This window comes from Carettochelys insculpta, chromosome 27 (genome assembly GCF_033958435.1).
Source record: "Carettochelys insculpta isolate YL-2023 chromosome 27, ASM3395843v1, whole genome shotgun sequence".
Lineage (NCBI taxonomy): Eukaryota > Metazoa > Chordata > Testudines > Carettochelyidae > Carettochelys > Carettochelys insculpta.
In genome coordinates, this window is record NC_134163.1 from 16,274,090 (window position 1) to 16,302,015 (window position 27,926).

The following is a 27,926-nucleotide window of genomic DNA, read 5'->3' on the forward strand; positions in this document are numbered from 1 at the left end:
TTGTCCTGACTGGCTTTTGAAGTCAAATTTCTTTGACATTCCAGCTCCTCCTGCACCAGAAATAGGAGAGAGGTTGAGAAAATGGATGTCGATGTTCAGACACAATGATGTACCCCAATACTCACTGACTCCTGGCAGAAAGACAACAAATGTGAGTAAGATTTTCTGGGACTCAAATGGGGAACTTTTCTGGAGCTGAAAAAGGTGGGAGGGACATCACACAGGAGCTGATGTAAGAGTTTCTGTTGCATTATTCTAGGTCAAGGAGAGAGTATAGAGTATCTGAATTCAGACACGGCCAGGTACGGCAAGGGTGTCGGTCGGTAGTAGACTCAGAACTGTATTCAGGAAGGATAGCAGGATTTGCCTTTGAAGGCCTTCTGTAGTGTGTTGCTTTCCTCTTGAAGCAAACAAGATGCAGGATCATGCCCCTCCCAGCAGCATGCCATGTTGCACATAAATACACAAGGAAAACATTCAACCTTTCACAGAATTAGTGACCAGCTGCACTTCCGGAAGCCAAAGACAAACATGGTACTGGAAAGGCCCAAAGTTCTGTCAAGCTCCCCCCCATATCCAAACTTTACGCAACCCAATTTTAATATTATTGTTAAGTGCTTTAAAGTTAGAGCATCCACTAACATTATTAAAGCTTAGTTCACACCTGTTGTACCAAAAGGTCTCCAACATTCTGGATAATGTAATTGCGGTCACTACCCTCCTCCAAGGACACCTTCCGTCGCTCCTTTAATTGAAACAGGAATTGCCCATGCAGCTCCAACAATTCATCCACGCATGGAAAAATTTTGTTGATGACTGTGTTAGTGAACTGCAGCTCCTCTCTCAGTGCTTTGGAGTACACCTTCAGCATGATTTTCAGCGTTCGGACATGATGCACTTCAGTCTGCATGAGCTCTGGAGACGAGAAAAAAAATCAGCAGTCCTTTAGAAATGTTAGGCAGCAGCTGGCCACGCACCTAGCGGGCTGTGAAAATCAGCAGCCTTGACATGCCACTTACCACACAGCTGGTGCATGTTGCTAGCAAAGCACTGACAGTTCAGCAATTTTACTTCATACAGAATTTATAAACACACCCGCCACTTCTTAGTGCACGATAGGCTGACAGATAGAATTCTACTGTTACATGTTGGATACTGAGACATTTCCCCAGATACCACCGTGATGGGTACCATTCCATTTTGTGCATTCCTTAGAGGGAATGCTTTTAATTAAATTTTTCAATACCCATCAAAGAGGCTAACTTTTACAGAGGTCAAGTGAAGACTGACAGGTTCTATTATAGTTCAAGTTAAAGCCAATGAGACCTGAACGACTATAATCAAAACATCTCATTGGAACGGAAACAGGGGACATGATGGACTCTTGCAGCTAGGGGAGCCAGCCTTTGCTTAAGGAAAACTCATTCTTGGTACTTTTGGATTGTTTCCAGACAGTTAAAAAAATACAGCATAATAAATATGTGCCAGAGACTACAGCAGCAATATAGCCGCATGGTAGTGCTACAAACTTTACTCAGATCTGCTCCAAACAGGATATGCAACACAAATCTGAGGAGGGGCAAGTCTGACAGGTAAATTCTCTAGTCTGCCTAAAATTCTGTTATCTGTATCAGGAAGCAGATGTAAACATTTTCAAGTTTGCAGTGCAGAAAAAGTAATCAAGATCCCCTGACAGCCATAATAATCCCCATTGAAACAATCTGTAAAGACCTTCAGGATAAAAAAGTAATTTCTCTTATTTCTGGGGTGGAATCACAGCTAGCATTCTGAACCAGAGCCACTTCCTGAAAGGGTTTCTAGAAGACAAATGAAGACCCCATATAATCCAATTAAATCACTGAGGGGGTTTTAGGATTATAGGTAGCAATTTTGTTGTGACAACAAGGCTGACATGCCTATTCTTGCACGAGAAACCACAGGATCCTTCAGAACATGAACTCATAAATTCAGCTTTGTGTCTCAACAGAAGGAGAGTGTCTACAGCGACACTGATCTACATAAAAACACCATTCTGGGGCACTGGGTCAGTACTGAAAGAAGATCACTGTTCTACGAAGGTACCGACAGGTTCCTTGGAAATTTTCCGACCAAGTGACCAAGCTTGACCCAGATTATATTATGATATCCCCAAACTGTAGCGTGAGGTGGTGGCTCAGGGTATTGCCTTGCTTGATAGATAGAAGTTACAGCTTACATTAGCAATCTGAAAATAAAACTGGAATCAGAAGTCAAGTACACAGTATGTCCAGGGACTAGAAGAGGGGAAATCTTCACAAGATTCCTGGCTTCTAAGCAAAGGGGAGAAAAGTGAGGTAGTGAAAACACTGAAAACTATTGCACCATTCAAAATAGTAAAAGGAGACGATTTTAAATAGAAGCCCTACGTAAATGAGAGAAATAAACTGCTCGTACCATAAATGACATCTTGTCTTTTTATAACTGCTTTATCTTGCTTCTTTGCATAGGATGGTTCCACTGTGAGGCTCCAAGATTCTGCTTCAAACTCATGGGCATCTGTTTCTATCTCACTTCTCAGGGAGGAAGAGTATGCATCTAGATCAAAAGTACATTCCATTTAACCAAGTGCACATTATGTCCTAGTCATATACAGTGTTCACTGTAAGCTGAGTGCTCGGGTGGCACCCAAGAGATAGTCAGGGACTGCCCAATGATTAACAGAGCACCCACAGCCACCTACAGTGGGTGGCATGTATTTGTTAATGATGCATGTCCACACATGCCTCGGTTCACATAACAAAATGTATTCCGCCCATGGATGCAAAAAATTAGAGGGAACAATGGTTCCTCCAAGAATTTTATTCATAGAAAAAGAGTAAAAGCATTTTGACATAATTTGAAAAAGGCAGGAAATCCCCACAAGACTGCTAAGTTCCATACCTTCCAGAAAAATAGATTCTGCTGTTGAAGGTGCAAGGGAGACAGCATCATCTGATACCTGCTTAAATTTTATAAATCCTGAATCCCCTTCATCCATTTCTCCTGTGACTGGTCTAAATAGCCAAAAAAGTTATACAACTGTGTTACGTTAACATAGAATATTGATTTTCAGAAAAACATAACTAAATTATCTATAACAAACCATTTTAACTTGCATTCTTCATTTATTATGGAGATAATTAGCTAGAAAAAACACAAGATTATCCTTGCTTTTTTACATGAAATAGTTGAATTCAGTTTGGTAATGAATACTGAAACTTAATAGATACATTTCCAATTTAAATTTTAATTGGAAGTCCCTTATCCTCTTTTCTTGATCAATGAATTCTTGCACAACTTTTGGTGCTACATCTTAAAAGGCACCTAATTTTCTGCTGATGAATTGGACAGGTCATTGTATTCCCTCTCCGTGGTCAAATCAAAGAGAGTCATCAATAAGATGAGGGAGACAACAGTGGCAAACAAAAATGTGATACATAGCTTTGAAATAGTCCTCTATTTTAAACAAGACATACTTCAATTTAAACAGCACTGTCAAAAAATTCAGGCTAAGAAATTATTCCTAGGTTTCTAGAGGCAAACAGCTTAGCTGGATAATAAAACTTGGACATATGTATTCAAATGGCACAATCCAAATTTCATCATAATCAATATTATTTTATATGTAGCGGACAGGAACTACAGAAACTGTGCATCTTCACAAAAAATCCCAAACACCTGTCTATTTGGAGAGCATTTCTAAATGCAATTTAGCAGTAAGGGTTTAGTTAATGCTTTCTACAGCTTGAAATAAATGCTTGTTCTTAATTTGGAAGGGATTTAATTCCCTTACAAGTTGGAAAAACAAAGTGGCTTAAGTGAGAAGTTGTCTGCTTACCCAAATTTATTAGCAGATCCAGTAGTATGCAATGCAGACAGAGAGTTTCCTCTTTGTGTGATAGTCATGCCGAGACTCCGAGACAGAACTGGGGTGCCATCCGATCCCACGAGGGCACTTCGGGGCTGCTCCTTCAGAGAGGCTGCTACAGAGACAAAAAGTGAATTAGTGCTCAAGAAATGAGGAGCACACTCTAAATTGCCTGCTCTCAAACCCCTCCTCTCTGGCCGTGACTGGAGAGCAGACAAAATCTTGGAAGTCAAGAGCTCATTGTCCAAATAGACATTCTCATTCCACTTTCTTGAAAAAGAGCTACAGAAAGATAGCTTAGGAGGAGCTGTGATTGTGTTGTTTCTGCCACTGCTTTTTGAATTTGTATTCCCCATGCTTGCAACCAGGTGCCCTAAGACTTAGCACAGCAAAGTGGCCCCACAGATGCACTGGTTTTATACTATGTTGTGATCCTTCTAGAAATGTAAAGCTGCCACTTAACCTACTGTATTGGCTAAATCAGCAGGTCTCAAGTGCAGGAAATTGGTCCCTGCTGTGCCAATTTAGCATGGAAATTGCAAAGTATGTTCTCGTTTAGTAAAGCACAATTTTTCACACCTTATTATACAAGGGCAAAGAACATTTCTTGTCAAACGAGAAAAATCTGAGATCAAAATAAAAGTGACAGATATTTGATGTGCTTATTGCTACACACTGATTTACACACACACACACACACACACACATATATCAGAACTAAACTGAATTTTAATACTTAACTTTTCAGTTAAATCTAAAGAGGCTGCAAACAGGAAACATATTTAAATTTATAATTACTATTATACCATACATGGAAACCTGTAATGGCCTTATAAAAGATATAATTTCTTAATATTCATTCATGTAATGTAAAATAGGAAACTGGAAAGAAAGTGCATTAATTTTATCTTATTTTTTGTAACAATTTTAGAAGAGTCATAGGTGGAGAAACCAGCCAGACACAATCCTTAAAATTTCATATCATTGATAAATCTGCAGCTGCCCTTTCTTTTAAGTGCTCATAATACCCATGGACAGCTCTGCTGAGAGGAGAGGAGCAGAGAGTAGAAACCCAGAAAGCAACCAGAGAAGAGTTGGAAAGCTCATGAAGGGAACTCCAGGGAGGAGCACAGATTCCACCAAACAGAGCAAGCTGATGACATGTAAAGATCTTAAAAAGCAGGGTTTATGAAATATAATTGCAAATATGTACACAGTATGGGTCTTTAATTCCATTTTGCAGTTCTGGTGACATGTATAAATCAGCATTTTGGTTCTCAAAGCTACCAAAACACTCCAATGAAATTATAACTTTTATTATTCTAGGACACACAAATTAGTGTTCAGCTAAACAGCAGATGAATCATGATCTACTTGCTATTCCAATGAATATACAAATGCCAGCAATTTCCTTTTGAGTACTTTCAGCATAAGGAGCGCCAATGGCTACTGAATGCCTCTTTAAAGGAAGAAACTATATGTCTTTAAATACAAGCTCAATTAACCCTAATACTAGAACCCAATCCTACAAAGCCATGCTTATAGGAAGCATTCTGCTGGCTTCACTGGATTAAGTGCATAAGAGGTGGCAGGATCCAGGCTTTCATGAGAAAATGTTCCATTTATTGCAAAATGTTGGCCTACAGAGCCAGCTGATTAATATTAAAAGCCTGACTGCCATTAGTGGGAAGATCACTTCATTGTTATCACAAACACAATATTTTAATACTGTGATCACAACAAAAACAGAGAATTAAAGAACTTTTTTATGTCTCGAGGTTCAGTGTTTGGAGTTCTCTTTTCTGGCGCAAACAGCTCAAATATATTTTTCAAATCTTCTTGAATGTCACTGGTAGAGACTCATACATCTGCTAGGGCTCAGCAGCAACAGGGCAACTCCAAACTGATCCTCTGTTCAGTCAAGTAACAAATTCACAGCTGTAGCCAGGATCATGTAAACAATCACTCAGGAGAGCTCCAAAGTGAGTTTCCCTCCTGAGAGCAGCACAAGCATTTGAAATCCAAGTTCTAGGTGAAGCAAACTTGTATCTTTGCAAATATCTTATTTAAAGACAGCAATGACTGGCCATTAAGTAGCTGTTTTTTGGTGTTGCACACTTCATAAAGGGTTCTGTTCTGGGGTGCAGGTGGGGAATGGCAAGACACTGGGTTCTACTCGTGTCCTGACAATGCCACTTTGAACAAGATTCTGAAGGGTGCATTAAAACATATTATTGCAACCAATGCCCATCTCTGCATGATCTCTACACAAAAAGAGCTTAATATAATTAGATCCCTACACTATGATATTGCTCACATTCAACACACTAGCTACAGTGGTTCCCAAACTTTTTGGCATCACGACCCACCCCCCAGCCTCTTCTTTACCATCATCCAACCCCCCTCTTAATAAAAAATTCAATTGGTAATTTAAAATAAACACAATAACTTGATATAAAAATGTTATTTAAAACTAAATATAAGCACAAATAGTTTTTCGTGGCCCCTTGAAGGTGCCTTGTGCAGCCCCAGTTGCCAGCTACCTGAGCCCCATTGCCAGCCGCCAGGACTGACTGCAACAACCACCTGCCTGAGACCTGTGCTGCTAGAGTCAGCCACCCTAGCCCCATGCTGCCAGGGCAAGCCACCCACCCGCCTGCCAGCCACCTGAGCCCTGCGCTGCTGGGACCAGCTGCCCGCCTACCAGCCGCCCACCCCAGTCCCATGCTGCCTGGGCCAGCTGCCCACCTGCCATTCTGAGCTACCCAAGCCCCATGCTGCTGGGTCCAGCTACCTGCCTGCCAGCTGAAGCTGCTCAAGCTCCACGCTGCTGAGGTCAGCCGCCCACCTGTCAGCCGGAGCCACCTGAGCCCTGTGTTGCCGGGGCCAGCTGCCAGCCCAAGCCACCTAAACCCCGTGATGCTGGGGCCAGCTGCCCAAATACTGTGAGTCCCACAAGCCCCCCACCTCAGCCCCTCATCCCACAAAACCAGGTACCACCAGCCCCCCATTCTTACCACATCCCCTCACCCAAGCCAGGCACCCCCAGCCCCCATCTAACCTCATTGTTCTCCTCCTCCTCCCCCACAACCCACATTCATTCATCCTTGCAGAAGGCAGCTAGCTCCACATGGGTTTTCGCTGGCTGCCTGCTTTTTACAGCAGCTGCACCATGGTGGTCACCCATGTAAAATGGCAGGGGCTGAAAGCTGGAAGCAAAGGCTGGCTCTTTCTTCAGGTGGAGGGAATAATGGGGGGGGTCTGGATCACCTCATGCCCCCCCTGGAATTTCTTCATGCCCCCCCAGGGAGGCACACCCCCCAGTTTGGAACACCATGTACTAGCATATTATTATGAGCCTTTGCATCTCTGGATTTCCATCTGTGAAAACCAGTGGCCCACATATATAGAGAGAGTAACAGAAGTGTGGGTAGAAAGAAACACAGTTCATCTTACCAATTAAAGTAAATCTTTAATATAATCTATTCAGAGCCTATAAATCTTATTTAAACAAAATTTAAGGGCAATCACCACGTTACAAAGGATTGCAAAATAAAAAAGAAAAGTTTTCATTGCAAACTTTATATATTTTAACAAATGCATAACCATGGCTCCAGATAGCGTACAAAAACAAAAGGGGCTGTCAACTTAAAAAACCCCAAGCACACAATTGCATAGGGAGTTTTTTTAACATGCTATTTTTATATGCAGACCTTACAATCACTTATTACTGAAAGATTAGACAATTATTTCTTCCAATTTGTTTCCACTGTGTACAGGAAGCATTTTGTATATAGTCATTTTGACTGCGTTGTTCCCACTTCATGTACTAAGTGGATCCGTCCCCCAGTTTGCACGGGTCATTCACACAACTGGGGACAGTAAAGCATTTTTAAATTTAGCAAAATAGAATCGTAGTACCACAGACGCTGACAGGTGTAGGTTCTGAAATTGCTTTTAACCTTCAACTGGCTACATTTCAATTTAACGGGCCCCTTTATATATGTACATAAAATTCAAAATAAGCCACTGAGCTAAAATCATATTCTACTCCCTTCTCTACTCCCATCTGACCAATAAGTTGCAACCTGTTCCTTACCAAAAGTCTAGAACCACCACATTGGCAAGCTAATAAATCAAGATTCCTGCAAACCAATAAAGCTGGGAGGAAGTTGCATATTTTGACATCCTTCCCACAATTCTGCCTTCATCCCCTTTTTCCTGTAAATGCAGTTCAAGGTGCTAGTTTGAGTGCGTGATCACAAACACAGCAGTGTTATTTGGGAAGAGGCACAGCCTTGTAAGTAGCCAAGTCCAAAACTTCTTAAAACTTAAAACACGTCAAACCCAACATGCTGAACACTACCTGGAACCTAAATGACAGCTAGTGCAAATTACAAAAAGCAGTGCTACACGTCCCTCAGTGAAACGGTGCTTAAATAGAAGTCTGTAGTGCTCTGCATTGACTTCAGCTTCCTTGCAATCCCACAGTACAACCTGGCATACAATGCCTATCATCCTCACTGTGGGTAACTGAGAGAGAAGGTTCATATCTGACAAGGTCAGGTGCACATGACTGAATGACTGTGGCCTTAGCTGCTACCATAGCGACAAAGGACTCCATCTTTCATAAAACCTTGAACTTGCTAACCTCTAATACAGGTTGCTGCCTTCACTGGATGGACTGTATCAAATTCATTAATGTTCCTGGTTGGTTCCCACATCCTACCAACAAGACTCAACAAGCTCCCATCCATTTCCCACTCTCAAACACCAAACCATTCATTGCACAGCACCTGCCAAGTCTGACATGTCAGAAGCATAGATCCAAGGGTAATGTAGCCTCTATTTTACCCATCCCCCATACAAAAGGAATAATGAACAGGCACAGTATTTCCCAGCTTGCATTCACCAGACAGGAATGTTCCAGTTCACAGCAACTTGCTTTTCTCTATAGCATCTCCAGAAGTACACTGAGAAAGGGACAGTTCAGACCTCCCTTGCTTAAACATGAATATCTTCTTTCTACTAGGCACTAGTTTTAGTCCTTTCACAAGAGCCAGAAGAAGACTGACTAAAAAAAAGTCATCTCCTAAACAAACAGTCTATTAGACATTAAGCCAATCCCACACTAAATAGGACTGGAATCTGAGAAAGGAAAGTTGCAAAAAAATGGTTTTCGGTAGCCCACTGAACCATCAGGCTAGACGCACCCACACCCTGCTCCTGACCCCTCCCCCCTCCCAGACCCCCACGCTGATCCTCCTGTCCAGACCCCACACCCCAAACTCTCCTGCACCCTTCCTCCCACCTTGACCTGCACCCCTAGCCTGTTCCTGCAACCCCCTCCACCCAGATCCCCCACCCTCAGCCTGCTCCTGCCCCCTCTCTCCCACCCAGATCTCATAGCCCTGGCTCCCCTACAGTCAAGGACCACGTCAGTGAGTGTGCCCCCCCCCCCCCGCCAAAACCGATCTGTCTAGGGATCAGTGGCCCATGATCTGACAAGGTTCCCCACCCTAGCGTTAAGGAAAGCTAGAGAATTTAGAGGCTGATATAGCCTTTCAGAGCTACCATCTGCACTTCAGAGAGTCCTTCACTACGTATTTATGAGACAGTCCAACAGCTTTTCTCTTTTCACTGCCACAACCAAGCAGACCACATAAAAATATTCCTAAACAGCAATAAGACCAAACCTGTCTTGGCACTTTCAGTTTTGTTTCCCTGCATCTTAGGAGCTCGATTTGAAATTACTTTCACTTAAAAGAAATATCCAGTGAGATGTAACTGAATATTTTAATACAGCGTACACTAAAAGACACGTACTGCCCACGCATTAGCTATTCTTTTTAACTCTTTGGCCCTTCTACTTTTGACTATGCTCCTCCTCACGCCCCATTTTTCAGTTGACCTAGCAGAGTCTGCAGTAAAGAAAAGGTCATTTTCTGAGTTCAATTAGCAGTGTCTGCATACTGCTGAGAGTCATTGACTGCTGTTAGCTCATCACACCAGACCAAACTACATACAACAGAGCTGTTCCAATGACAAGACCTAGGATTAAACTTTTTTCATTTTCATTATGCTTTCATGTTTCCTATTTTAGTCTCTAAATCTTCCCTCAAGGAGACAAAACCAATCTTGGCAACAGAAACCACCACCTATGTTAGCCTAACAATTAGTCCCCTTGTGCTGTCACCACAGTACAACCTTTCTAATAAACCCTTGAAATGCAAGTTAGCCATCACCTACCATACATATTGGCACTTCAAACAACAGACAGCTTCATCTACAAGGTGTCTCAGTAAGTAACACACTGAACAAAGACCTATGCATCCAGGCACAGACTAATTTTGCCCTTGTATGATCAAAGCAGTCATCTTAAAAATCTGAGGAGTCTATTTCTCCCCTTACACACCTGTCAATTTCTGCCACTCTATTTGTATTTATGCACATACAGGGCTGAACTGCCATCTCTGTCACACTGGCACGAACCCAGAACTGTTCTAACACACATCAGTATAACAGATCTGATTCTGACAAACTAGATGCCAAACACCCTGTTAGCATGTGATGTAATTACTGACTGAAAAGAACAGTTGTACTTTGAAATAAGCACCAGTACCCAAATGCTAGAAACAACCCAGAGCAAAGATGCAGAATCATATTGACTGTTTGATGAGAGCAAATTCCACAATGGTAAAAATGCCCGTTTAGAGAGATTCAAAAGGCCTCAGCACTGCTCCACAACACAGATCAGGGGTTGGGGAGGAAATAACACTGATTTGTCTAATGCACGGGTCTGCAATCTGCAACTCCAGAGCCACATGCGGCCCTTTATGGCTCCTGACGCTATAATTGCAAAGTTTAAAAAAAATACTCTGCTGATTATTTTCAGTAAATGGTGAACATCTAAAAGCCCAACAATGAAGAACTCATATCTAAATAGCAAACCATATGTGATCTCCAAATGTTGGATAACTCCTCCTTTAATATGTGCAGTGCATTGTGGAATATGATACCACATCTGTGTTTTGATCTTCTTGCTAATAAAGTCTTGTTCACGTGCATCGCAGCTCGAATTATTTAATTATTTATCAAATTTGGGGGGAAAATGGCTCTTCTTGCTATTTTGGTTGCTAACCCCTGGTCTAATGGATAACAGTGCCTGAAAACAGGCATGTATTTTCCACAGCAATATCAAAAAGCTATTTCAGAGCTTAAGCTTCGAAATAGCTGCTCTTTTCAAATATTTTTCCCCAATCCCTTTTTTTCCAAATTTCTTACAACACACACATTTTTGACAGCTAATGTCACCAGCTGCAGGCAAGTTTTTAAACAGACAATTATGAAAATCTGATGTAAAATGAAGGTTCAAGTTCACAGTTCTAATCTTTTCAGAAGCCAGAGAACAGGCAATCAATGAGAAACTAGCTTATCGATCTTTCTTCACTGCAACATTTTGAGGTTACACAGTAAGAAAGTATAAAACAGAATAAAAATATAGACAGATAAAAATGTACAGGAGACTTCTACATGCTTCTAGCTCATTCCCAGTGGGGGGAAAATTCAGTTATCTTATTCAGAGAGACCTTTTGTAACCTTCAGTAATACTCTGTTGTTTCTAAAACATAATAAAGTGTGAAGTATAAAATTCAGACATGTCTGGAGCATAGAAATCAATCTTTAGTACAAACCTGGGTGAAAGCACTGAGGTGAACTTTGTGGAGCTCCAGGAGGTCTGTGCTGCAAATCTTTCTGCTAGAGGAGAAACACACAGTTAACATCATTTCATGATGAGCCATATTTTTAGTATCATGAATTACAGGTGGATACTTAAACCAAGAAACCAAAATCTTTTATTAAAAAAAAGTTCCCAATATTTTGCTTTTCTAAAACAGAACAGATGTAACTAGATTTTAAAAATTACAGATAAATGCCAAGAATACTTTGCAGAGTATAAGCAATACAAAGTCTTGCCTATGTAAGAAACCTATATACGTTCAAGGTGTGATTTTAAATAGTTTTAGTTAAACCAGTAAAGCTCTGTGTTGACACTTACTACAGGTTAAGAGTAGCTTATTCTGGTTTATTTTAAACCACTTCCTAATTTATTTAAGCTGTTTTAAGCCAAAAGCAAAGTGTCTGTACAGGACTTTATGCAAGTTTAGTTAAAGCAGTTTAAACCACCAATTTAGTTACACCAGTGCAACTTACTCACATAGAAAAGTCCTCATTTGTCTGATATGGCAAGGTCCAAATATCAGTCTGCTAAGAGTCAATATGTCAAAACACCAGAAAAATAAACAATGCATTTCTGGAAAAGGGATTTGAGGGGCAGGGGAAGGTCTCATTGCATTTCATTTTTTATTTTGTTGTCTGTTCTATTTCAGACTACTTTTTCCCTTTCTCTTATCCTAGAGGTGATTTATGGGAGCCTGGCTATGTATTAAGAGTTTCTAGAAAACTCTATCTGCAAAAGGAGCATTGCTATTGAATGATGGCAGGGGACTGGACTTGATGACCTCTCGAGGTCCCTTCCAGTTCTAGTATTCTATTGCACAGAAGATAGATATGATGGAGTTTGCATGTTAAACAAAACAGGATGATGTGAATGTTTAATACCAGCAACAAGTCTGCTCTTAGTACTGGGATGAAAATCAATTCCTTTGTCCTTTAATTGCCAAGACTTTAGCTGTTCTGTGCTCTCTGTTCTTCCCATTATTATTCCCTGCTCTGCTATCGGTCTCTGAAGTCAACAGTTGCACCAAAATGTAAATCCAAGTTTCAATAGCTCAGTGAAGGAAGAAATAATATTCAAATACTGTATAACACACATAAATGGATTAAAAGTTTTACAAATACATATTGATTATGACCACACTGTACACTTCTATGGAATTCTATGATATTCTTTGATACAGATAATTAAGAAATGAACTGCTTGGCTGGAAGTCAAGGCCCTGAGCCAGGTCTTGGAAAGACTCAGAAGATTTTACAATTTACAACATGAAACCCTATTTCTATAATGCTCAGATTACAGTTAATAAGACTGATCAACCTCCTTCCTCTCATGCAAGCATCTTCAAAAATGGACCAAGAATGCTGTGTTAACTATTTACCATTTGCAATGGCATTAAAAAAAAGTGTACCAAAATGAAGAATATGCATAATTTGCTTTTAAAAATAGGATGTTTCAGGAACACACAATGGTCTTAAAAGTCAGGAATTCTACAGGGTGAATCTGCCACTGACTTATTTTGTAGCCTCAGGCTACGTGTACACTAAACATAGCAATCAACGGCTGATACACAATTTTAGCTATACCAATTGCGTAGCTAAGATCAACTCTTCAGCTGTCAACTTCTATGGCTGTCTTCATGGAAGACGGCTGACAGGAGCGCTCCTCCCATTGACCTTCCTTAATCTTCACAGCTCACAAGGACTTATGGGGTCAACACTGACCCCGGAAAACGCCCCAGGAGATCAACCCTGAGCATGTCAACCTGAGGTAATGTAGATGAAACCTCAGGTAAATCAGCTTTTCTGCCTCAGTTTCCCCACACATATACAAACCCTGATGGGATACCAGTTGGACCAGTTAGTAGTATTCAAGGATCTGAAAATATATGGTCAGATTCTTAGCTGGTGTAAATCGGAGCAGCTCCAATGAATTTAATACACTGTATATGTGCTAACATAAGTGATAACACTCCTAGCTTATAAGAGAAGAAAAAAAGTTGTAAAACTGACCTTGGCTTTGATACTGTTGCATTCAGTCAGTAGGGTCTTGCAGTTCTTGTGGACATTCACTGCACAGTCTGAAATATGCAAAATATTTAAGTTATTCCTCCTATCACCCTCTGGACAAAGAAAAATAACTGATTTCTCAGATCTGAAAGATCAGAAAATAACTACAGGTATTTGGAAATACTTATTGTACAATTTTGACTCCTGGTGTTACACCCAAAATGCTCAAACTCGTAAGAATGAAGAGTCATTATTTAAAAAAGCTCATTTCAATAAAACGTACTAGGTATGAAGAAACACCGGTACCAGAGTACCTTTGGGGCCTCTCCAGATGGCAGCCTAAGGCAGGAATAGTACCACATAAATGCCCCTCTTGCTCCAATCCTAGTACAGTAGAATGAATATAGCAGATTCATACTGTAACTCTGGCACACAGTAATCATAGAAAGCCATCTATCTATCTAACCTCTTCTTAAATATCTCCAGTGATGGAGATTCTACCACCTCCCTTGCCAACTCGTTCCAGTGTTTGATCACCCTGACAGTTAGGAACTTTTTCCTAATGTCAGGTTGGAAAATTAGGAAAATGTCCAACCTGACATTAGGAAAAAGTTCCTAACTGTCAGGGTGATCAAACACTGGAACGAGTTGGCAAGGGAGGTGGTAGAATCTCCATCACTGGAGATATTTAAGAAGAGGTTAGATAGATAGATGGCTTTCTATGATTACTGTGTGCCAGAGTTACAGTATGAATCTGCTATATTCATTCTACTGTACTAGGATTGGAGCAAGAGGGGCATTTATGTGGTACTATTCCTGCCTTAGGCTGCCATCTGGAGAGGCCCCAAAGGTACTCTGGTACCGGTGTTTCTTCATACCTAGTACGTTTTATTGAAATGAGCTTTTTTAAATAATGACTCTTCATTCTTACGAGTTTGAGCATTTTGGGTGTAACACCAGGAGTCAAAATTGTACAATAAGTACAATAATTACAATAAGTAATATTCTTCATTTGCGTGATTTCCTAATAGCAACATGAAATACTTCAAGCATAGATAATTGCTCTATTTTTCTACAATATATTTATCTTGTATATTGCAGCTTTATCCTGTGTGCACACACACACGCATGTATATGCTGTACAGGGTGAACCTCTCTAATCCAGCACACTCTAAACCAACAACATCCATAGTCTGGCATGATTTTAGTTAGCCAGATATCCAATCATCATAGATGTGGCCGTGTTTTCTGTGGTCCCATAAAGATTTTTTTTTAGCCACCAGTCCTAGCTCTCAGTGTTCTGTGCTGTTACTTATCTCTAAGTTACCCCAAATGTCTTCTAAGAGCCCAGTATGCAGTGGAAGTGTTGGTAATGATGCTAGACAAAATTGGACTCCCGTGGCTCAGGAAATTCTCTCAGTCTCTCTAATTTGTCGATATTCTGTTCAGAAAGATGTTCTGAAAGAATAGATAATGCTGGAAGATTTTGTGTTTAGAGAGAAGAACTCTAACACACCAGCCTGCAAGAGAATGAACAAATGGATATTGTCCCATCTTTAACTATAGTTATGCTGCTGCTGCACTACAATAGAACATAAGAACGGCCATACTGAGTCAGACCAAAGGTCCATCTAGCCCAGTATCCTGTCTGCTGACAGTAGCCAACGCCAGGTGCCTCAGAGGAAGTGAACCAAAGACAATGATCAAGCAATTTGTCTCCTGCCATCCATCTCCTGCCTTTGACAAAAGGCTAGGCACCACACCTTACCCCTTGCTAACAGCCATCTATGGACCTAACCTCCAAATATTTATCGAGCTCTTTTTTAAACTCTGTTAGAGTCCTGGCCTTCACAGCATCCTCTGGTAAGGAGTTCCACAGGTTGACTGTGCGCCGTGTGAAGAAAAACTTTCTTTTATTAGTTTTGAACCTGCTACCCATTAATTTCATTTGGTGTCCTCTAGTTCTTACATTATGGCAACAAGTAAATAACTTTTCTGTATTCACTTTCTCCACACCATTCATGATTTTATATACCTCTATCATATCGCCCCTCAGTCTCCTCTTTTCTAGACTGAAAAGTCCCAGTCTCTCTAGCCTCTCCTCATATGAGACCTGTTCCAAACCCTTAATCATTTTAGTTGCCCTTTTCTGGACCTTTTCTAACGCCAATATATCTTTTTTGAGGTGAGGAGACCACATCTGCACGCAGTACTCAAGATGTGGGCATGCCATAGTTTTATATAGGGGAAGTAAGATATTATTTGTCTTATTTTCTATCCCTTTTTTAATTATTCCTAACATCCTATTTGCTTTACTGACTGCCACTGCACAATGTGTGGATGTTTTCAGAGAACTATCCACTATAACTCCAAGATCCCTTTCCTGATCTGTTGTAGCTAAATTTGCCCCCCCACCATATTGTATGTATAATTAGGGTTATTTTTCCCAATGTGTATTACCTTACACTTACCCACATCAAATTTCATTTGCCATTTTGCTGCCCAATCACTCAGTTTGCTGAGATCTTTTTGAAGTTAGAAAGGGTGTCAAATAAATATCAAATGCCTCAGTTATAACATTTGGTGGGTTTATAAAACACTTCATCAGTTTATTTCACTCTGTTTTTCCATACTTTTTCACATGGGACAATTTCAGATACACTTCCCAAGAATTCTCTTGCCAATCCTTGAGGCTGTACAGCTGCATTGTTTCCTAGTGTTTTCCCCTCGGTTGTTGTCTGAAAGACTTCTACAATAAGGGAGACAAACTGACAATATAGGGAAACAATAAAACTGACTGTTCACACTGTACCATCACACACAATCTCCCAGATTTGGTAACGGTAGGTATTGCTTGTAGCGAAGATAACTGAATAGTTGTCAGACGGAAATGTGTTTTCCAATTAATATCCCTTTTAAATTTATCTGAATAAATATATAAGGGTAGAGAACAGGACAGGGGCCAGCAATCCCCAGCATTGGTGCCAAGAGTGGCACACAAACCAATTTTCATTGGCACGCAAGGGGAGAGTTCAGCCCTGCCCCACCTCCCCCACATAGCTGGGAGCTTGCTCAAAGTCATGCCCCGTGGGGATTAACAAAAGACCAGCTAAGGCTACCAACCACCACCTAAACAGTAAAACTCTGCATCTTTATTTATTTATTTATTAATGAACATTTTGTAAGTAGGACTAATAATGACTTTAAAAAGTATCAATGGCACTCAGACTGTCCAGAGAGGTCAAAAGGTCAAATTTTGGCACTCTGCCTTGGAAAGGTTGCTGACTCCCTGAAATAGGACAAGATCTTATTTATCATTACAGAAAAAGGAGTTGTTTAACTTAATCACTAAGGATGGGTGTACACAAAATGCTGCATCAGCAATGCTGCAGTGCTTAAGTTAAGATGCCCCTGTGCTGATGGAAGTGTTTCCCCTCCTGAAGCAGCTCTTATTTTGATACAGTGCTGTCTATGGAGAGCTTAGGTCAGCATAACTGTGTGGCTTAGGGTTGTAGACTTTTCACGCTCCTGAGCAATGTAAGTGTGCCAATATAGGTGTGTAGTACAGACCTGGCCTAAGTCAGTGGTTGATACAACCATAGAATGATACAAGTATCCAATCACTTTGAGCAACTGAAAATTCATGGCAGCTTTTTGCATTACAATTTTGTAACCAAGCAAAATCAATCTGATGATTTAACTCTGTAAAATGTTTTAAATATATCTTTAGTCTTGTGAAAACTTATTCAAGCACACATGAATTCTAATGACACTTGTAGTGCTTGCAGCCAGCATTCCTAAGTGTACATGAAGCTGAGATATTGCTTTTACAAAAACATTAAATTAAATTATGAAATGCGTATGTAGTGACAACCTTACAGCTGTGACCTTCTGATAGTGGAACTCCTGGACTTCAGTTAGAATCTGGCCAGTACTATAATAGTACCATAATTTTCTTAAATTTTTAAACTGAACTGTATTTAGCTGGTGAAAGGTGCCAGACTGACAGCTCTGGAGAGGTTATTCACACAGCTGGTATAGCACAGGCAGTGACTGGTGGGGCAGTGTCAGGAAGAAAGTTGTCCAACATGCCTCAATCCTGCCCATGGGGTAAGAAGGAATTTCAGTCACCAGGGCTCCTTGAGACAGACAATGTCATTTAAAACGTTTCAAATTCCTGTTTTAGGGCAGTTTCAGTCTACAGGTTACCGGTTTATTTTATGCATGCATTTGTCTTATGCACATCATTATGCCCATTCACCAGTCCATCACAAATATTGAGTGCTCTGAAGAAGTGGATCTGTCCCACGAAAGCTCATCACCAAATAAATAATTTTGTTAGTCTTTAAAGTGTGCTACATTTCTGCTGCTTTGTTTTATTTTGGGGGGGTTCATTAGTTTATACTCTACATAGAGTCAAAATTCTCCTTGTCTCGCTAATAATCTAGACCCACCATGACTACTTATATTAATTTCTTTTGCTATTTAGTCTGGCTAAGCATGTTACTTGTATTCTCTTCTGAGTTATTTAATTGTGGAAAACTGCTGTGTAAATGAGCATGTAGCTGTGTTACACCAGCAGTACTTAGAACAGGTCAGCCTACGGACTACTGACTAGCACCATTATAGAAGTTTTACTTCTGCATGGAGGAACATTGTCTGAACTGTTTCCCCAGTGCACTGGGCACTAACAGCCTTCTCTCAAGCAGGTTACACTGCACATCTTCATGTCCTCACTGTCATTACAAGCATGTTTTATGTCTATTTCAAGAACAAAAATCAGGTTTCTGTTCATTCAGTCTTATAACACATGGAACATGTGAAGATACCGAAAATGGCAAATTCAAAATAGATGAAAAAGTATTTTTTTCATGCAACTTATAATTAGACTGCAACTCTCTGCCACCTGATTTTGCTAACACCAAGGATTCAGCAAGAATCAAAAAGAGGGAATGAACATTTGTGTGTTTAAAATAACTATCCAGAGTTATAACAGTTAATACGAACAAAGAGTGTTGAAAGAGAGCTAAAACCTCATGTTGCACGACTTAAACCAACCTCTAATTATTACAGATTAATATGAGACTTTCAGGGAGGGCTGATTACACCACATCTGCTTCCAGCAGGATTTCTTGTTTCGTTTGAAACATCTTTTGCGGCTACTGATCAACAGCGCACTACAGTAGATGGACAATGAGTCTGATCTGGGATGCCAAGTGTAATGCTCCAGAGCAAACAGTTGATAACAAAACATCATGAAAGATCATTTTAATCACTAAAGCTATTAAAGTTATTTAATCTCCCAAGTTAGTTTATACACAATACAAAGTGTTAAATAAGACATCTGAGGTGGGTGACTGGTCTGAATTTCTACTCCATATTATAAAAATTGCTCCCCCTCCCCGAATTATTGATAGTCATAGCAATATTTAAGATAGTACCAGATGCCCAGCAGACTAAAATGTAATAGTAAGATACTTTTTATAATTTGAGAATACTGAAATTATTTCAGTGCCTGTCAAAATCCAGCTTCTCTAGAACCACCTCTGACATTTTAGGATTCCACTAATGTTTACTTATGGTGTATGCAGCTACTGGCAGTAACCAATGTACAAATCAACACATAGGAGTATTTTTCTTGGACAACATATTAGATGGTCCAAGAGAGGTGGCCAGGTTACACTGACCCACAATATCTCACAAGTCACTGAATCATTAAGCCAAATTGCACATACCAATATATTCCCTCCACAGCCACCAGCACGGACTGAGAGGCAGACATGAGAATGTTCAAGAATTATTATAGGCTCCTATGTGAAGCTATGAGTCACCAGGCACAATGAGTGGGCATGACGCTGCTCCCTGAACTATAAATGCATTCCCCAGTAAAATCTTTCTTGAATGGTGATCTATAAATTAGTTGCAGCTACCATCTTGGTATGCTGTCATTGGGCTAAATCCTTTCAGCTAATAATCACAATGTGGTTCTGGAGCATTTGGGTTTTGTTTTTTGTTTTTTTTTTAAATTAAATAAACTGAAAATATCCTTGAAGCACAATTCAGGTGCAAGACTTGACAATCTCTCTCTATTTTTGCAAAGGTGCAGAGCTTGCCCAGGGATATATTTACCACATAATGGATCTGGCTGGGCAGAAAAGAATTGTGAACAAAATGTCTTTTATTTGATATTAACAATAACTCTGTCAGACACACTTCAATTCTTCGGAGAACAAAAAAGGAACTTTTTCCTTCCATATGAAAAACAAGAATTTTATTTCTCTAGCTTGACTCTATGGCTGCAGTTACACATGCCCCCTCCAAAACGAGGCAGTTCAGAAGATGCTAATGAGGTGATATGAATATGCAGCACCTCATTAGCATAATGGCAGCTGCACACAATTCAAAAGTGCTATTTTTGGAACACACGCCTACACGAAATGCCATGTTGTTCATGTGCTTCTGAAGAATTCATAATAAAGGTATGTTTACTCCAGTACTGTATGCCTTAAAATACTAGTGCGTAGTCCGTCGTGTCCAACAATGACGTCTTGAGTTTGCACAGACTCATTGGTTGTCAACTCGCATGTGGCTGAGGAGTCCAAGCTTTGAATTGTCCCGGCTCTGTTGGTGTGGCTGCTGCCTTCTTGCTCTCATGAGCATCAATGAGCGTACGCGTCGCTGCTCTTCAAAGTTGTTATATGCGTGTTGTACGAGAGCACGCCAGCCTGTTCAGTCTTTTGCATGCTGCTCTAGTTAATCTGGTTTTAAGCCACATGAGCAATGTTAGCCTTCATGCAGTCTTTATATGTCTTGCGAGGCCTACCTTGATTCCTTTTGCCCTGGGAGAGTTCACCATAGAGGAGCTGCTTAAGGATTCCTGACTCTTTCATTCGTATGACGTGCCCTGTCCAGCAAAGCTGGGCTTTCAGAATCACGGCTTCGATGCTCATGGTTCCTGCTCTGTCCAGGACTTCCACGTTTGTAACTCTGTCCTGCCATCAAATGTGCAGTATTGACCTCAGGCTGTGTGTGTGGAAGTGGTTCAGCAGTGTTATATATTTTCTGTACAAGGTCCAGGTTTCACAGCCACACAGGAGACTGGTCAGGACTACAGCCTTGTACACTTTCAGTTTAGTGGACTGTCAGATATTGTGCTGATTCAACACTCGCGCTCTCAGACATCCTAGTGCCCGGCTGGCCTGGCAGATTCTGGCATTGATTTCTTTGTCAAGGGAGCCATCATTGACTATCACACTGCCAAGGTGCTTGAACTCCTCTACTGTTTTTAATTCTGTTCCTTCAATAAAGATTGAAGCGGGGAGAAGAGCAGATCCTGGAACAGGTTGAAACAGCACCTCGGTCTTTCCTAGGTTGATGGTCAAACCAAAGAGGCGAGCGGCATCAGTAGACTTGTTGATGATGAGCTGGAGATCAGATTCCTTGTGTGCCATAAGTGCAGAGTCATCAGCAAAAAGGGCTTCAAGGATGAGCCTCTCAAGCGTCTCCATTGTCAACCTTGTGGCCCTAGACCAGATCCCTCAGAAACCCACAATAGACAGTCTTGACCTGTCCCCTACAATGGATGAGGTCACAAAGGCAAATCAGCCAGACCAGCTCTGGCAAAGCCCCTGGGATCGACGGTATCCCTGCCGAAACTTTCAAAGTGGCAGGACCAGTGTCACTTGAAGCCTTTCACAACATCTTGATCAGCATCTGGGAAGAAGAAGACATGCCCAAAGACTTCAAGGACGTCACAATCACCTCACTCTTCAAGAACAAGGGCAACAAAGCTGACTGTGGAAATTACCGAGGCATCTCCCTTCTCTGCACTGCTGGGAAGGTCTTGGCTCGAGTCATCCTCAACCATCTGATCACCAGCATCTCAGAGGAGAACCTACCAGAGGCACAGTGTGCTTTTGGCCCAGGCTGCAGCACCATTGACATGATCTTTGCTGTTCGTCAGGTCCAGGAAAAGTGCATAGAGCAGAACCTGGATCTCTACACCATCTTTATAGACCTGACCAAGGAGTTTGACACTGTCAACAGAGAAGCCCTGTGGATTATCCTGTAAAAACTTAAAACACTAATTTGCTGTAAACTACATGAGGAATCACAGCACAACAGAATGAAATAACAAATTGTGCCTTCTAATACCAATGCCTCCAGAACCTGTCACTAACACACACCACCACTTTCTTATGGAAGCTAAACTGTTCTTATGTAAGATCTAGGAAATATTATAAACATGTTGATGTAACCCTAGTCCATGATAACTGACTAGATCTGAAGATATGCAATCAGTTTATTTTGTTACTACTCACAGAACATGGTTCCAGAAAAAAGAATTGTTATAATTTCATCAAACTAGTGGAGTTTTAGCAGGTTCTGAATTCAGTAAATCCAGGTCATATATTCTGATCCAGTGGTTCCCAAACTTTTCGGCATCACGCCCCACCCCTTTTGATTTTTGAGAAATCCTTATGTCCCCTGCCACTTTACTATCATCCAACCCCACTTTTAACAAAAAATTCAATTTGTAATTTAAAATAAACAAAAAATCTTGATATAAAAATGTTATTTAAAATTAAAAATAAGCACAAATAGTTTTTCTTGGCCAAAAATGTAATTAAAAGGTAATTTAACATCAGGAACAGCAGAAACAAATGAATTTAATGTGAAAGATGCTGCTGCATTTTCTTCATAAATTGGGAAATCCTAGAAGACTGACTATGGACGATCCAGGCTAATGGCACAGGCCCCACATTGTGGGTGCCTGATGCAGCCCAAGCTGGCCTGAACTCCTGGGGCTGCTCACCCAAACCACCCACCCGAGCTGCAGGCCAGGCGCCTGGGCCCCCAGGCTGCTGGGGCCAGCCACCCACCCACCCGCCACCTGAACCACCCGCCAGCCACAGGCCAGATGCACGAGCCATTCACCCAAGTCCCTGCACTGCTGGGGCTAGCCCTTCACCCACCAGCCACCCTCCCAAGCCCTGTGCTGCCGGGGCCGGCTGCCCTAGCCGCCCACCCGAGCCCTGCGCTGCCGGGGCTGGCCACCTGAGCCCCAAAACCACCCATCCAGTAGCCGCAGGCCAGCTGCCTGAGTCCTGCACTGCTGGGCCCAGCCGCCCAAGCTGCCTGCCCAAGCCCTGGTGTTTCGGGCCCAGCTGCCCAAGCTGCCCATCCAAGCCATGGGCCAGCCGCCCATGAGCAGCTTGCCTGAGCTCTTCCCTCCCCCAAAGCCAGGCACTGCCAGACCCCATCTAATCCCATCCTCCTCCTCCCCCCCTCCCCCCCCCCGCAACCCATACTCACTCACCTTTGCAGCAAGCAGCTAGCTCCATGTGGGCCTTTGCTAGCTGCCTGCTTTTTATAGCAGCTGTGTCAGGTCACCCACATGAAATGCAGAGGCTGAGAGCCACACGCAAAGGCTGGCTATTTCTTGGGGTGAGGGGCATGATGGGGGCAGGGCTGGGTTGCCTCACCCCCACCCCCAGAATTTCTTTATGTCCCCTAGTTTGGGAAACCATGTTCTAATCAGTTCAGAACAGATTTAAATTTGTCTTTGTGGCTCCAGTGACTGGCACCTGCTTGTTTTGCTTACATGCCTAAAGTAGTACAACAGAAGCCAAAACTGAGCATGGTGCTGAACTTTAATTTACTTCACGTTCTGAAATAGCAGCAGGAACAATTTTTGCTAAAAAGTAATGAAACCTGTACTTATTGAATAATTTCCTTTTCCTTCTTAAGAAAATGTGTTCTCCTAAAGCAAGCAAGGGAATGTGTTAAATTCTAACTTATAGATAAATCATCTTCAAATCACTCTTAGAATCACAAAATAATTTAAAACACAAACTCAGTAGCAAAACTGATTCAGATCAGGTACTTAGTATCTTTTTCAAAAGAGTACTGTAACCTAAAATAAAGATTTGCTCCATTTCTAGTCTCTCAGACTTTTCAATTGCAAATGCTGAACACACTATTAAGAGCATTATGGAGTTACAGCCAAAGAAGGGAAGTAGCAACTATGACATAATTACAAAAGGTATTTAAAACATCCGATAGGTAAACATTAAATGGAGGTGCAGCACATAATGTCTGACAGCTCCTGCTTGAAAGCCATATTTCATATATGCATTTTTGCTTTGAAGCTGTAAGTATCAAACAAAACAAAAAATTTCAGCAAAGTTTTTATCTCAATAAAGGAGACATGCCAAATTTTCCAGGAAGTTCATTAATGACTGCACTTTTGCTTCTGACTTTAAACCCAGACTTTATGGTGCCAGACATGGAGTATAAAATTCTTAGATAGAGAGCACACTACTGCCTCTGCTTAGTAACTAAGGAGATCTGGCCCAATATACTCATGGTCTGCTACATGGCAAAACCAAAAAGCTTCAGTAAAATTTTTTTTCTTACCAAAACTAAGTATAGAGAAAATTTGTACAAATAACCCCACATATGTGACAGCTACAAAAGACAGTGTGTTTATTTTTCACCAGAATATTCTACTTATTTCATGCTATACAAATACTGAACAGATACACGTAGGCCCCCCTGAAGTTTGTTGTGATGACTCATGTTTTACAAGGCCAAAAAATAAAAATCCAGCGTAATACACAGAAGTGAATTAATATGATACATAAAATAATTGCTCAAGTATCAATGAGAACATAACTTCTCTCAAACATCCCAGATGGTCTCCTTCCTAAGACAGCCCCTCATATCCGAGTGCCCCACCTTGGTTATGTACAACACAACTTCAATTAAAATAAACAAGCAGTCCTGTAGCACCTTAAAGAATAACCAATGTGTTATTCCCAAGGAAGTGGGTCTTACCCATGAAAGCTCGCTACCTAATAAATAAATTGATTAGTCTTCACTGTGCTACACGACGGCCTGTTATTTGTGACGCTACAGACTAACACGGAAAAGAGTCAAGCAAAATAAGTTAGCCTCTGAGGTAGCACAGGGTCTGCTGTACTGTGGCACGTAAGCGTCCAAGGACCAGCTGGCCAGAACGTACTCAGAAATCAGACCAGCAGGCCGGGGGAACGCTGGCCCCTGGCTGCGGAAATGCCCTGTCCACGCATCGCTCGGCCAGGGGAGAAAACCATCTAACTGGGGCAGAGGCCGGAGCCGGCGAAGGTGTCTCCACCACGAGAAGTGACCCCAGTCCTGCAGTGGGAACAAGCCCGCGCACCGCAACGGGGCCCACAAGACTCCCCCTTGCTTCTGCCGATGCAGCCCAACAGGGCGGTCCCTCGAAACCCCGCGTACACGAGACGCCCCCGGCCTGGGGCCGGCCCGCCCCGAACGCCGGGGGCTCCGCTTCTTGGGCGCCGGGGAGGCCCGGCCAGCAAACGCAGACCCGGCTGAGGCGGCCCCAGCCCTGCACCGAGCGAGGGGCGGCCCGGGAACAGCAGCGCCGACGGGCTCCGGGCTCCGGGCTGGGCAGGGGAATCCCCGCACGCCCGTAGTCCCGCCGGCCCCTGCACACGCCGCTGCCCCCCTCCCCCCGTCTCTTACCGAAGCTCCAGGGGAGCCGTCGCTGGGCAACAGGAAGTGCCCCTGTGACCCGGAAACAGCGCGGCAGGGGCTGGAGCGGCGCATGCGCAGGGGGCCTGCCCCCCCCCCCTTTACTGCCCGTCCGATACCACTGGCGGGGACCTCGAGAGGTCGTCGAGGCCCGCCCCGCCCCGCCCCCCTGGGCATTTTTTCTAACGCATTTGCTCCAGACCCCTCCATGGCCCCCCCAAGGACTGACCTCCCCCCGGGGGCCCTCAGCAACTGGGGCGGGGGCAGGAGGGGGAAGTTTAGGGGGCTGTGACGGGCAGGGTGGAGGCTCATGGGGGCTGTGACTCAGGGAGAGCGGGTGGAAGTGTGGTGGGGTTGGGACCGGGGTCAGGCCTGCACTCTGAACACAGAACCCCAATACTTGGTGAGAGAGAGCCGGGCCTGTCAGTGTCTCCCTTACCAGCACCACCTTGGGACAAGGCCTGTGGCTGGCTGGGTCCACAGCACATCAGGACAGCCACAGCGATCTGTAGGCACTGCCACAATATACAAGTTAAACAACCACCTCCGTTCAGCGACAAGCCAGGTGGAGAGACCCATGTCTATCTGCGTTGCAGTGTAACCCTGGGGCTGGCCTAGGTCAGCTGACTGCAGCTCAGGCTGTGGCAGTGTGAAACTGCGCAGTAGACGTTCAGGTTTGGGCTGAGCCTGAACTATGGGACCCTTAACTGAACTAGGCATGTACGAAAGGGCTCATTGTAGCCCCTGCAAAACCTGTAGTGAGGTGGAGTCAAGAATAGTGAACCCAGCTGCATAGCAAGATACAGGACCTGAGATGAGCATGTAAGCTGGTGCTCAGACTGGGGTTCCCAACCAACAAGCCCCTTTGCACAAAATATTTGAATGGTCCCCTCAGAATCGGAGGAGGATTTACCTCCGGAGCCTGTGGGTAGCCAGAATCTGTAGGGAAAAGAACCTCAACCTCATGGAGAACTGGTCCCTTCCAGGGCATCTTTGAACCATGTAACCAACCACCTTTTCTCCAAGAGGATGCAGGTTTAGAATAGCACGTCATGAGAGCTCATCCAGACTCACAAAGCATCCCCCCAGGTGAGGGAGAGGAAATCCACAAGCTACACTATTCACACCTGCCCATTTCAACTGGGCACTGCTCACAGTCTGTGCACAGCAATGAAGGGTCCTGTGGCACCTTATAGACTAAGAAAAGTTTTGAGCATGAGCTTTCGTGAGCACAGACTCACTTCATCATGAGTGTGTGCTCACGAAAGCTCATGCTCAAAACTTTTCTGTTAGTCTATAAGGTGCCACAGGACCCTTCGTTGCTGTTACAGATCCAGACTAACACGGCTACCCCTCCGATACTTGAGTCCATGCACAGATAGCAAGGCCGTTCCTTCCTGAAATACTTAAACAATAGAGAGAAAGCCGGGCTAGTCTATATACTATCAAAACAAAAAAGCAGTAAAGTAACACTTTGAAGTGCGACTTTACTGCTTTTTTGTTTTAAACAATAGCATTTGTTAATTAGGAATGTTTGGCCTTAGGGTCAGTGAGTTACTTGAATCTAACCTTCTGGATGGATGACAAACTTTCTGCCTCTTAAAGAGCTATGTAACCAGTAGGAGCTTTTAGATAGATGTAAACAGAACCTTTACCAAAAGGGCTTTACAGAAGCCCTGCCTTTCATCAGCAAAAGTCTGAGACTAGAAAAGATAGCCAGACCTTTAATTAATGGTGTATAGTTCTTCAACTGACAGCTTTAGCAAGGTAGTACATATGTTTGCGTAAAGATGATTTAGGCCTTTACATTAAAAGTGGTATTAATCATATTAAAATTGTGACGCAATTTGCCATTCAATAAAGACAGTGTCAAAGTGATATGTGAATTTTTTTTGTCACCCAAGAGAAGTGCAGCCAGGCACACGTCATTCTGCAGCAATGAAGAAGTTTTCTTAAGCACCATTCAGAAATGACTTCTAGTGTGCCCTTTGCATTAATATTATTATGCATTTTCAAAGCAGTTTCTGCATAGAGGGAGACATTTTACAGTAAAGGAAATTTAGTTTCCGCATTTGATGCAGAGTTTGTATGCCTTTTTATATGAATGAATACATTCACTCTGATGAAAATAAAAAAATCTATTTTCATTTTTGCATTACTCTGATTCCAGTGCTGGACTACTAAAATAGTCTTGAAGAAAAAAATCACACATGCATGTACTCAAAGGAAAATTAAGCTTGGGTTCTAAGCCTGTTTATCAGAGAATTAACACCCTAAAATCTGGAACTGTCCAGATCTGCAAAACTAGGGTATCGCTTGTGTGACAGGATCTGGCTGTGTCAACAAAGATGTGCAGGATTGACTGCAATAATGAAGAGGATACCTCAGGCGGATGCTGAGGTGCATTAGTTAAGCTGTACAGAAGCACAAATGAGAATTAAAATAATTAGTTTCTTGTGAAATGCTTCCAAAGCTGCACACACAAGTGGATGAGACATTGCAGTATTTTGTTTAATCGTTTTACTAAAATCTTTGTTTGTCTCAAATGCCATCCTAAACTGAACAACGCATAACTCACCTATAGCCTCACCCTACCATTATTAAAATATTTCCTTCCCGACTTGGATTGTGAACTGATCACACACAAAGTTCTGAATGACTGTGATTAAGCACACCCCTAAAATACCTGAAACCCTTACATTCATTTCGCCATCAGCTCTGTCAAGCTGAAACAATTAATTCTTGTAGATATTTT

At 42.3% G+C, this 27,926-nt stretch overlaps 1 protein-coding gene across 1 annotated transcript in view; it reads right to left on the minus strand.

Annotated features, from left to right (window-relative positions):
• Positions 1-27,926, minus strand: part of ARHGEF18 (Rho/Rac guanine nucleotide exchange factor 18) — an 85,017-nt gene that overhangs the window by 27,641 nt on the left and 29,450 nt on the right. The window contains exons 11-16 of the mRNA XM_074978595.1: positions 13,637-13,704; positions 11,581-11,644; positions 3,857-4,001; positions 2,920-3,032; positions 2,434-2,574; positions 665-915 (exon numbers count right to left, since the gene is read on the minus strand). Of these exons, the coding sequence (XP_074834696.1) occupies positions 665-915; positions 2,434-2,574; positions 2,920-3,032; positions 3,857-4,001; positions 11,581-11,644; positions 13,637-13,704 (782 nt within the window). The remainder of the gene's footprint in view (positions 1-664; positions 916-2,433; positions 2,575-2,919; positions 3,033-3,856; positions 4,002-11,580; positions 11,645-13,636; positions 13,705-27,926) is intronic.